Source organism: Poecilia reticulata, chromosome 5 (assembly GCF_904066995.2).
Source record: "Poecilia reticulata chromosome 5, P_reticulata-male-v2, whole genome shotgun sequence".
In the NCBI taxonomy this organism is placed as follows: Eukaryota; Metazoa; Chordata; class Actinopteri; order Cyprinodontiformes; family Poeciliidae; genus Poecilia; species Poecilia reticulata.
In genome coordinates, this window is record NC_088834.1 from 2,727,971 (window position 1) to 2,740,211 (window position 12,241).

The following is a 12,241-nucleotide window of genomic DNA, read 5'->3' on the forward strand; positions in this document are numbered from 1 at the left end:
GTATCGCAGTCCGACAGCATCTGCATCCCGTACTAATATTGATATTGGTCCCAATATTCAGAAAACTTCTAGGTCTGGTTTCCTGACAACGTTCCTGATCCATTGGGTCAGATCTATTCAGTCTAATTCTATGTTTTGTGCTCTGAGCAACATCATGCTTTACTATTTATATTATATTTACAATTCCTAATTTTACTTTCTGAACCAAAGAAAGAAGGTTTGTTGCAGTTTGAAGTTTGACCAAGACAGTCGACCTTCTGTTTTAATTTTAGTATTTAAATTTCTTTGGCTGTTTTAGTCCTAACTGCACTGAATCAACACATGAAAGTTGTTTTACATGTTTGACCAAGTTGTGAAGCTATTGGTGTATTTAATGTGATGTTCTGGTGCAGAATTATAAAATAAAAGTGCAATTCAGTACAATTATGTCTGTGGTTAAAAGAAATGAATGCTTTTAAACAATTCAGCTGTTTTTCAGTATCAGATCAGAATCAGCCGATTCTAAACATCAGAAGTGAAATAAGTGGATCGGTGCGTCCGTATTTTATCTGAGCATTACTATAAACAGAGAGCGTGTGTGTGTCTGCGTGTGCGTGCGATATATGCGTGCGTGTGTGTGTGTGTGTCTGCGTGTGCGTGCGATATATGCGTGCGTGTGTGTGTGTGTCTGCGTGTGCGTGCGATATATGCGTGTGTGTGCATGTGCGTGCAATATATGCATTTGTGTGTGCGCGTATGTGTGTCTGTGTGTGTCTGCGTGTGCGTGCGATATATGCATGTGTGTGTGTGCGTATGTGTGTCTGTGTGTGCCTGCGTGTGCGTGCGATATATGCGTGAGTGTGTGTGTGTGCATGTGCGTGCAATATATGCATGTGTGTGTGTGCGTATGTGTGTCTGTGTGTGTCTGCGTGTGCGTGCGATATATGTGCGTGTGTATATGTGTGTGTGTGTGTGTGTGTGTGTGTGTGTCTGCGTGCGTGTGTATGTGTGTGTCTGCATGTGTGTGTGTGTGTGTGTGTGTGTCTGCATGTGCGTGCGATATATGTGTGCGTGTGTGTGTGTGTGCATGTGCGTGTAGATGTGCATGTGGGGTACCTGATAGGAGTTGGGCCAGAATGTGGAAATGGCGAGTTCAGCCTTGACCCAGCCTTCGGTGACGGTATCCGAGGCGTTCCACACCGGGTTACCTTGAGCGCCTCCGTTCACCTGCAGGCGGCGAGCAGCAGGGAAGGACGACAGAAAGGTAAATGATGAAAAGAGCTGATTCAGGGAGCCTGCAATCCAAAGCAGCAAACCTCAAAAGATAGATTTTCCTTAGATGTGGTGCTGCAGAGGCTTTTTTAACCCCTTCGGTCCTGAGTTTTTATAGCGAACTAAAACATCTCACCTATTTGGATGTTTCTCAAACTTTTCCAGGTTGAGGATCACTTAACCCATTTAATGACACTAATGAAAACACTAGTCTCTCTACTCACTCACCCTTTTCTTGTAATGATAAGGGTGGAGCTGTTTTTATAAACGTGAATGGCCACAACAAAACCACGAACACGTCTTATTTACAGATTATTAACGTTTGGATTCTAAATCAAAAGCAAAGTTGTTCTTCACCATCAAGTGTTGTGTGCATTAGGGCTATTTGTAATCTAGAAGCACAATGAAAGAAATGCTGAGTTGCTTTGGCCGAAACAAAAATCCTCTTCTGCAGCCTAAGCACGCAAAGTCGTAAAAAAGAACAGTTCTCATTATTGAGACTCACTGGCAGTCGTTCAAAAAAATCGAATCGCTGGTGAGCAACATATCAAAACTTATCGCATGTATAGCTCAACTTCCTCCGATCCTAAAAGTAATCCTGGCATTGTATTTCCACTAATATATTTAATCTTTCTTTTGAGTGACTTGTTTTAAACCATGTATTCATTATTATTTTTAAACAATCCTTCAGTAAGCTAGCTGCACACGTCACACCCTGAGCTGACGTCAAATAAACGGCCGTTTCCAGGCAGTAGCTTGTGCACCAGTCCTTCTCGGCTTCACACATCTTCATTTGCTGCTACACACCTTGATGTAGACGTTTAAAGTTCCTGGGCTTGCCCCGTCGCGACTGGACAGAGAGTACAGGAAGTCGATGCAGTGGGTGTCGTTCTCCTTCAGGGTGGGCATGTACAGGTGAGCCTTCTGTCCTGACGCACGGCCCGATGCGTTCACGACCATAAAGGAGCCTGCACACATGGAAAAGAACAAAAAACACACATGAAGTTAATCTGACATCGGTTTTCAACTAAATCATGTCACTTTTTGAAAGACATTTTGGATTGAAGCAGCATGCTGCAATCAGGCTGCTGCACCCATGTAATTAATTAATTTATGCTGTTAAAGGGTGAGAAAGCTCCATTAAGTTACATGGAAAACAAACAAGGCGCATTTTCATTTAAAAACAGGAATTGTAGCTTTTTCCAAACAGTTTTTACTTCTGTTTTCTCTGTCTGCTTTAGAAAAAATAATTTTTACATGTTTCAGTTACCATAGCGTCCAGGTCTTGGGACCAGTTCAATTTATTTCATACCACAGGTGAGACTTGAATAAAAAATCTAGTCAAGTTAACTGTAAATGTCTGTAATTACGTAATCTACGACAGACTGGCGACCTGTCCAGGGTGTACCTCGCCTCTCGCCCAAAACGTTAGCTGAAGATAGGCACCAGCAACCCTCCCGACCCCATTAAGGGACAAGGGTGCAAGAAAATGGATGGATGGATGTCTGTAATTAATCAAACAACAACTGGCCAAACCTCAATAGTCATATTTGGGGATTCCGAAGTGAATCGTCTGTTTGTCACTAGCCTTTAGGTTTCTAGTTTTTAGTGAATTATCAGCATGAAAAATTAAATCTAAAATGTTAAAATGTCCTGCTTTTCTCCTCCTCTAAGGCCAAACGAAGGGATGTCGTAACGTTTTTGTGTTTCTCCTGCATTAATTTTTCCCTTGGCTCCCTGCAGGTATCGCCCTTTGGGTCGAGAGCATCGCGTTAAATGAACTTTTTAAATAAACTTGACTTGAATATGGAGTCCTATTTTATAATCATGCTTCCTCACATGCACAGGATACTTTATGCTTCACAGAGAGAGAATCATTGATTCCTTCAGGACATTAAGTGCATCCTCCGTGGATAAATAATGTCCCACAAACTATTAATTACGAAGTACTGTGAGCTGGAAAATGGCTGGTAAGTTTCGTACAGCATAAACCAAATGCTTGATGCAGCAAAAAAAGCCAAACTCTTAAAGCTCTTTAAATCACCAAAATGGTATATCAATGTCCTAATGCATCCACACCCTGAGGGTTGCAAAACCAGGCGTAAACCACACTTTCTTTGTCAGCTTATGGTTTAAGTGTGTTTTAGTCGGTGCTTTACGGCCGAGGATGGAGCTTTTATGGGTCGACCAGCTCCATTTGGCTAACTGCCATCAGCTTCACTAAGAATTAGAAGCGACTGGAAGAGTCTCTGGGAAGGGAGAAGGGAAACGTTGCATACTAAATAAAGCAGGTGTGACTGTGCAGATTAATCGTAACTAATGCTTATTTTTTTGTCCTCTGATGGTTTCTGAAGGGTGTTTCACAGAATAATAATAATAATAGAGACAGAACTTACAAATAAAGCATAACTGATACTTCATTCTAGGTTTTTTAGGTTTGAAAATATGTCCTGTAGTAAAAATTACATTAAATGGCTCCCCAAATTGCATCTATGCAATGCAAAAATGGGATTTTATGATTATGCTACTTTTTCATGGCAAACACCTTAACAGTTTGGCTGAGAAATAAATAATTCACCTATGTTTAAGCTGCACTGTAATAACCCTTTTTCATTTTAGCCAAATCATTTTCCACATCCTGTGGTTCGAATAAAACATTTTCTAAAATATCTGTGGCATTTTACACGCTAAGAAAACTTTACATTTCTGGAAGAATCGCAAATATTATAATGAACGCATAACTTGGCAAATTAAGGTGGATGGGGCAACATAAAAATAGGACAGTGGTACTATGGACGTGAAAAACACAAACGGAGAATGTGAGAATGAATCTCATGGATATAAATTATCACAAAGGCCCAGATTTTACACAACAGAGTAACACAAGATGCTTTTATTCACTCACACTCCAACAAGCACGACCAGAAACAGAACAAACTCGCAACTGCCGTTTCTCACATTGTTTTGCTGCTACGGAGGTTAGAGAGACAAAAAATCTGTTAACATGAGAAAAACCCGTGAATCCGTCTACCGCATCACACACACACACACACACACACACACACACACGCACACACACACGTCCAGATCAGAATAAATGGGTCAACTCAGAGCAACAAACGTTCCAGCACACACTGCCACTCGAGACCAACTGTTTTCACAAAAACTGTGGAGAGTCTGAGATCTCACTTTTACTTTTCCAAAGATGTCGACAACAAAGTGAAGCACAATCCTCTGCTGCATATTTCAGCTGTGGAAATCATTTTAAATGGGACCCGTTACTCAAAATTCACAGTTTGGTTGTTTTTGGTGCTTCTATTTGGGTTTCTACTGTTTCTAAAAACAGACCAAGTACTTAAAAAAACAAAAAAAACACCCAGTTTTGTTGAGAACAAGTTGATGTATTTTGGTGTCTGGAAAATCAGCTGTTTCAAAAACCTTCTGAAAGTAAAGTAACAAATCAGCAGGGACTGCACATTACCTAGCAACCCCAGCAGAGTTCCGCCCGTTACCTAGCAACCTTAGTGAAGCCCAGCCCCGTTACCTAGCAACCCCAGCAGAGTTCCGCCCGTTTCCTAGCAACCCCAGCAGAGTTCCGCCCGTTACCTAGCAACCTTAGTGAAGCCCAGCCCCGTTACCTAGCAACCCCAGCAGAGTTCCGGCACGAATAGTGAGAAGCAATTGCAACTGTACATTAAATTTACCCAAATACATTTTGAGCAGTGTGTATAATTAATTAAAAATCAATAGATTGGAGAAAATGTACACAACAAAAACCAAACTCTGCATTCATTACGATAATGTATGATTAAGCAATTATCATCAAAGTAACATCATAAAGAGAATATTGATTCACAAAATTTAAGCTGATTATAAGTGGATGCCAAAGTCTGACTCAACTGAAACAAATAGTTACTTTTGAAATGGGGCATTTTCTTTTTTCCATGTCAATAACTGCATGTTCAGGCAGAAAAGACTCCTAAATACAAAAGGATAATTATATGTTGTATCAGCACAATACCAGACATAGCAGGAACACACTTTAAGGCTCTTTGTTACAAGCAATCTGTTGCAAAAACACAAGTAAGAGACAGAAAGCAAGATTTTAGCTCCTACAAGGTGATTCCCTGAGAAAATCAATCCCAATTTAGTTCTATTTCACAAAAAAAGTCACAATTTTATGGAGCTAATCTTCTGAGGACTGATACGGCTTTCAAAACAGTTTGGCTTTTTTCCACAATAGTCCTTTAGAAAGTAAACTTCTACAGCCATGTATTAGTGTTGATATTATTCAGTTAACAGTAATGCACACTTAAGTGTTTCTGCACTGGATTTATGTCTTTAGCTTGTGACAATATGTGAAGGAGGCGGATGCAGCCTTTTAATAGAGCTGAAAAGCTATTATATACAGCGTAGGAGGCCAGCTTAAAGGAAAACATGGATATGCACACCTGAACAAAGGAAACGATGCTCCTGGGGAATATATGCTCCATACCTCGGCATCATCTTCCCACTTGGGATCTTATAGGATGTGGTATTTTTAAACAGCAGCAAGTTAAGGTCTGTGATCAAGAAAAAATATGGATTTCTCTTTTCCGTTTCCTACCTGAAAGTTTTCAGCTGGGGTTAAGAAGTATGCACCAATCCACTTTTCCACTTCCGATACCGATATCTGAGTTTTAGTATCGGCCGATACCAATCCAATAAAGAAGATTGACTGAGAATGTTTATTTTTTTCTAATCATTACAAATTAATTTGATAACTCTGCAGCAGTACAGCACATTTAAATACACCAATATCTTCACAAACTTGGTCAAGCATGTAAAAACAGCTTTAGTTTGTTCAGTCAGTGCAGTTAGGAGAAAAACAAACAATGTAAAATAAATAAAGAAACTGCGTCAAAAACAATAGGTTGACTAAAACAAAAAGCAAACCTTTCACACGGGTCAGAAAGTGCAATCATAAATGATAAATATCAGGTAAAATGAGTCAGAAAACATTTTTTTCTCCAACATCTCAAGAAACGAATCAAACTTGTGAGAATCTTGAAGTCTACAAGTCATTGTTTTGATTGTTTGAGAATAAAACTGATTAAATTTTCCAATGCGACTTTAAAAACAAAACTAAGAAAGTCTTTCCTAGTGCCTGAAAACAAACTTAAATTGGATGAGCCAGAGAAGGAGGCTCAGCGTGAGCGAAACCAGAATCTTCAGCTGCTGGACGGACATGACTTCTTTCTATCTGGATGAAAAACGACGCCATTGCTGGGTAAAATGGCTCATCTTCCTCATCATCGCCATCGCATAATTCATGCCGAGGGGAATCGGCGAACCCCAACACAAATATCTCTGTGGCCTTCGGTCCATTTAGTACACCCGATTCCCCCCTGAGGTGCCTCACACCCCCATATGTTCTGCGTCCTGAATGGGTAATGGCCCTGCAGGATCATCATCATCATCAGCAGGAACAGACAGGAAGCTGGGCTGAATATATCAAAACAGCAAAGACTCAAATTCAGCATCAGTAACTAGTTTGGTTTGTTCATATTTGAGGTCAAACAGGTTAAATTATTCTTCTATCACTGCTAAAGTCTTCAGATCTGTTATCGTTTGGTCTCATTCCTGCACAAATATTAACAACACTAGTAAATCTGTGTGAAATGTGCACAATACTGCTGAAATCCACAAACATTTGAGACTTCAACACACTTATAGCTGCTCATTTTAATAGTTCAAACCCCAAGGATTATGCATTAAACAAGTGGGACCAACAGTCACCGTCTTCCTGAGCTACGTTATCAGGGAACAGCCAATCAGGGGAAATATTAGACATACTCTACAAAAACATAGAGAATAGATGGTGACTACTGTTAAATCAAAGTATGTTGACACTTATTAAAGTAAAAGTGTAAAGAAAAAGTCAAAAACTTACATCTTTTAGGAGTCTAAAGCTAAGCCGCTCATCGTGCTCTGCTGTGCAGGCCTCCAGGGTAATAAAGCACAGACAGGAAGACTAAACCAAACCAACACGAAAACAAAATCTATTCAAAAAGCTCACCTGAACAAAAAAAACTCAGAAATAATTAAGAAAGAAAGAGAAAAACCAAATTAAAAGCCTGACACACAATGATGCATTTAAACTGTGTTGCATTTGTATTCTGGACAGCCATTTAGTTTCTCTCTCTGCTCTTACATTAATGTTAATCTTCATAGCTCATCTCTTACGACGCTGTTCTCCGGCCCCCACCTCCGTCTCTTAACCTTGCAGTAATCTGATAAGTCGGTAATTGAAATGCCTTTAATGGGGCAATGGAGTAAACCATGAATGCAAACAACTCATTCATCTGTCTGAGGTTGAGTACGTTCTTCTATCCTCCCGTCCTCTTTCCCCTTCATCCCGACGTGCCCTTCTTTTAAAATCCATTTATAATCCATCATTCTTACTCTCCTTTGTCCTCCCTTTAAAATTCCCTCCTTCAGGTTGTCCATCTCTCTCTCTCCGCCGCCAGCGGCTTGTAAACACACCTCACCATTAGAGCGAAATTTACTCCCAATAAGAGCCAAAAGAAAAAAGCTTTTAAAGCATCAAAACCTAATTCATTTACTCATATTACAGCAAATGGAGCAGGCGGTGCGTCTGCGTGAGGGCGTGTGAGGCTGGGGAATTTCGTCACTCTTCACAAACCTCCAAATGGCTTTTTATAATGCTTTTACATCGGTTTATGTTGCGGTCGGCTGGCTCTCTTCATTTGCGCTAAACACAGAAGCTAAATGTTGACACTTCACCAATAACTGATGGCGAAGGAGGCAAAGAGAGGAAAAACGTTAAACACTGACAATCAGGACGACAAACATTGAATTTAAAGAGTCATGAAACTGTGCAGAAGTTTTCATAGTCCAGGTAATATGAAATGTGTTTTATTTTCCAAACTCTGTTTCTTCCATGGGGCTGCACAGTGGCGCAGTTGGTAGAGCTGTTGCCTTGCAGCAAGAAGGTTCTGGGTTCGATTCCCGGCCTGGGGTCTTTCTGCATGGAGTCTCCATGTTCTCCCTGTGCATGGTGGGTTTTCTCCGGGTACTCCGGTTTCCTCCCACAGTCCAAAAACATGACTGTCAGGTTAATTGGCCTCTCCAAATTGCCCCTAGGTGTGAGTGTGTGTGTGCATGGTTGTGTGTCTCTGTGTTGCCCTGCGACAGACTGGCGACCTGTCCAGGTGACACCACCCCTCACCAAGAACGTTAGCTGGAGAGGCAGCAGCACCTCCAGACCCCACTGAGGGACAAGGGTGTGAGAAAATGGATGGATGGATGTGTCTTCCATTTTAATTTTCCGCGTCTCTATTTCCCTATATTTAGTCAGGAGGTCAATACTTCCTTTTATTCTGTATCACGAATGAAAAAGTTGTTTCCACAAAACATCAGTTTTACAAGGTGATTCTCCCTATTTCTTTAAAAAAAACTCTAAAACTAAGAATATGACTTTTAATTAAAAAAAACAAATCTTCATTTAAAAATTCTTTGAAGCTGAACTCAACAACTATAAGACATAAAAGCTTGTCCATTTTTAATAATGATCAAGTGCCATTTACGTTGCAGAAACAGAACCTTGTGCTAAGCTTTAAGTTATTTATCTGTGTTTCATAGAGTTTTCCGCCAGGACCGACTCTTTTATTCTGTTAAAAGGCCCTAAAGATTCTTCTCAGTCTTGACTTTTATTTGCCGGAAATGTTTCAACCATGTTCTTTAACTCAAAACTTTTGCAAATCTTTGTCTAAACAGCATAAAGTAACAAAGCCAGTATCTCCATGACAAACATTGTTACAGAACATTTGTGTTTCCAGACTGAGGCATGAAAGCAGAGATGCAATCTCCCTTTAATAGATCAATTAATTCCCCTGATTTCCTGTTAAAACACGACACCGACTGAAGATTTTCACTGACTACTCTGAACATAAACGGCTCCCTGGGGTCTTCGCTCAATGCTCAACTCTTTCTCTCTTAAATCTCTCTTTGATTTTCCTTATCAGATGTTTCACGTCTGTCGTCTTTTGGATAAAAACACCGTCTGAGCTCTCAGAAACAGCTCTGTGGTTTTTCTTGCAGCTTCTAAGGCTTTGCTATAAACTTGTGATTTAACATTTTTTTCATTCAGTGTTTGAGAGGGAATCTGATCGCGACAGTTCGACAGCATGTGGCCTGGAAACGTCTGTCAGAAGCATCTATGGACATTTTCCTACACATGTGACAACTGCTCTGATCATCCACCGCACTTCTTTGTGTCTTTCAGAAGTGTCTAATCATGATTGGGAGTTTAATAATGTGAATTTATTTTTTTGTTGCTGATCATTGCAGCACTGCAAAAGCACAAAATCTTACCAGATTACGTACAAGTAACTTTTCAGCAAGATGTAGGAGCTTGTTTGAGTTCAGTAATTCATGAATATTAATAAAATTATAACAACCGATCGTCTAAATTGTTAGCGTTAGCTTCTGCTAATTTTCCATGTGTTTAACAGTTTCTGAGTAACTTTATTTTGGTAAATTTACAACATGACAAAAAGGGAAACAAAATAATTTGCTATTTTACAAACCAATAATTTATGAAAAAGTTTAACAGGTTGAAGTTGAGGCATGTACTTAGTTACACTTCTGTGTTGGCGTTCTCTATCCTTTTACGTTTTCTGCCATTTAGCGTTAGCTATCGCTAATTTTTTTCATGTGTTTATTGCTTTAACTTTTAGTGAAACTAGCTTTTTGTTCAGCTGTGCCCACCGCTGGCATTAAAAACAACTGATTTTAGTGCAAACATATGTTCTTCATTACAACTGTTTAGGACATTTTGGAAAATGTCCATCAGTGAAGGAAAATATTATGGATTTTAATCAATAAAAGTATAAAGGCTATGATTTGACACCACACACAATAATCTAATTATCAGTTTTTGTGTAAAAATGTATTCTATGGGTTGAAGTATGTATGATTTAACACCAGAAATATTCACCTCTGATAAGTTTCAGAAGTGAAAAAAATGAAAATGAAACTAGTACCTTTAAATCTATATTCACTTAGAACAAGATAGCATATCTTTAAGTTAGTTTTGTCTTACTTCAAATTAAGATAGCAGACCAAAAACACTTGGTAAGATTTTGTGTTTTTGCAGTGATTGTATTCCTAAAGTTTTCCTCTTACAGAGAAAAGTGGACAAACCATTTGACAGTTGAGAGTTTGCAAATTTCACATTTCATAAAAGTAAAATGCTGATCTGAGACCTAATGTAAGCGATTCTGATTGATCTGAGCAACATTATGCAGCATAAATTCATTTCTCTTGCCATTTGACTTCAGTTCAGGAGGCTTTCACAATTCAAGGGTGGAGGGGCGGCGGCGTCGGAATCGGAAATTGCTGCGTTAACCACCACACGAGTCATCAATAAGCTTTTTAGTGGTAAATAAGAAATAAATGACCTCACACACACAAACGCATGCCCAGAGGCCAATGAGAATCCGCTGTAATCCCCCTCTAATAAGCCGAGAAAGACGGGGACATTGGCATTATTGATCAGACCTTCAGGGACAACTTTTATATTTCTTTGCAGATAGACTGATCAATAGTCGGGATGCAAGTTACAAACACGAAGCACAGACAGCCGGAGACACAAGAAGGGAATCTTTGGTCAGATTTGACCCGTGGGAACTCTAAATCCCAAAAGTCCCTGCTGTCCCTGGATCACGGCTCGGTTGACCTATAGGAGATCGAAATCCCAGCGTGCGACCAGCGACACTGGAGACAATGAATAGGAAGTGGTGCTTTGTTGAGTTCTGCCCTTTGGTGTCCATCAATTGCCCCGTGTTTGGCCCTGAGAAGCATACATTAAAACCCCGTGTCCAAGCCAGAAGGCAGAGGAAGACAACAGCCAGAAACAAAGAAATGAAAACTCTTCATCCTCACGTTGGACAACGGAGAACAAAACAAGACGATAAGGGACAGAATAGTTTAACATCAGAAAAATCTACCAGGGCGCAGATGTTCCCAGAGTATTACTTTTTGATAAAAATAAATACATAATAATAATAATCATCATCATTATCATCACTAGCCACTGGAAATTCAAGATGGCTGCCATTTTCCAAGAACATTTATTTAAACTTATCAGAGGTGAATATTTCTGGTGTTAAATCATACATACTTCAACCCATAGAATACATTTTTACACAAAAACTGATAATTAGATTATTGTGTGTGGTGTCAAATCATAGCCTTTATACTTTTATTGATTAAAATCCATAATATTTTCCTTCACTGATGGACATTTTCCAAAATGTCCTAAACAGTTGTAATGAAGAACATATGTTTGCACTAAAATCAGTTGTTTTTAATGCCAGCGGTGGGCACAGCTGAACAAAAAGCTAGTTTCACTAAAAGTTAAAGCAATAAACACATGAAAAAAATTAGCGATAGCTAACGCTAAATGGCAGAAAACGTAAAAGGATAGAGAACGCTAACGCAGAAGTGTAACTAAGTACATGCCTCAACTTCAACCTGTTAAACTTTTTCATAAATTATTGGTTTGTAAAATAGCAAATTATTTTGTTTCCTTTTTTGTCATGTTGTAAATTTACCAAAATAAAGTTACTCAGAAACTGTTAAACACATGGAAAATTAGCAGAAGCTAACGCTAACAATTTAGACGATCGGTGTCAGATTTGCAAGCAGCAAAGTCTTCAGTTTTACTTTTGGCGTCTGATTTTCATAGATGTGGTTACATGAAAGCTGGATGACCAAAGTTGAAAGCACAGATAGTGACATAAAGTTCATCCAATCCATAAAAACCGGTGTTAAGTTATGGCCATAATGGATTAAAAAGGCCCAGAAATGGTGGCCATTTTGAAAAATATCATCCTAAAATTAAAGTTGCTAAAGGAAAATATGAGGTGTGAACATTTTTACAGTGATTTGCTGCACTAGTAGATGTAATAGACAAAGCAAAACT

The 12,241-nt window shown here is 39.3% G+C and overlaps 1 protein-coding gene across 6 annotated transcripts in view; it reads right to left on the reverse strand.

Moving 5' to 3' along the window:
* ptprt (protein tyrosine phosphatase receptor type T) overlaps positions 1-12,241 on the reverse strand; it is a 311,147-nt gene that overhangs the window by 230,912 nt on the left and 67,994 nt on the right. For all 6 annotated transcript variants that reach the window (XM_081606784.1, XM_017304835.2, XM_008408309.3 and 3 more), the window contains exons 3-4: positions 2,059-2,219; positions 1,096-1,206 (exon numbers count right to left, since the gene is read on the reverse strand). In XM_081606784.1, the coding sequence (XP_081462910.1) occupies positions 1,096-1,206; positions 2,059-2,219 (272 nt within the window). The remainder of the gene's footprint in view (positions 1-1,095; positions 1,207-2,058; positions 2,220-12,241) is intronic.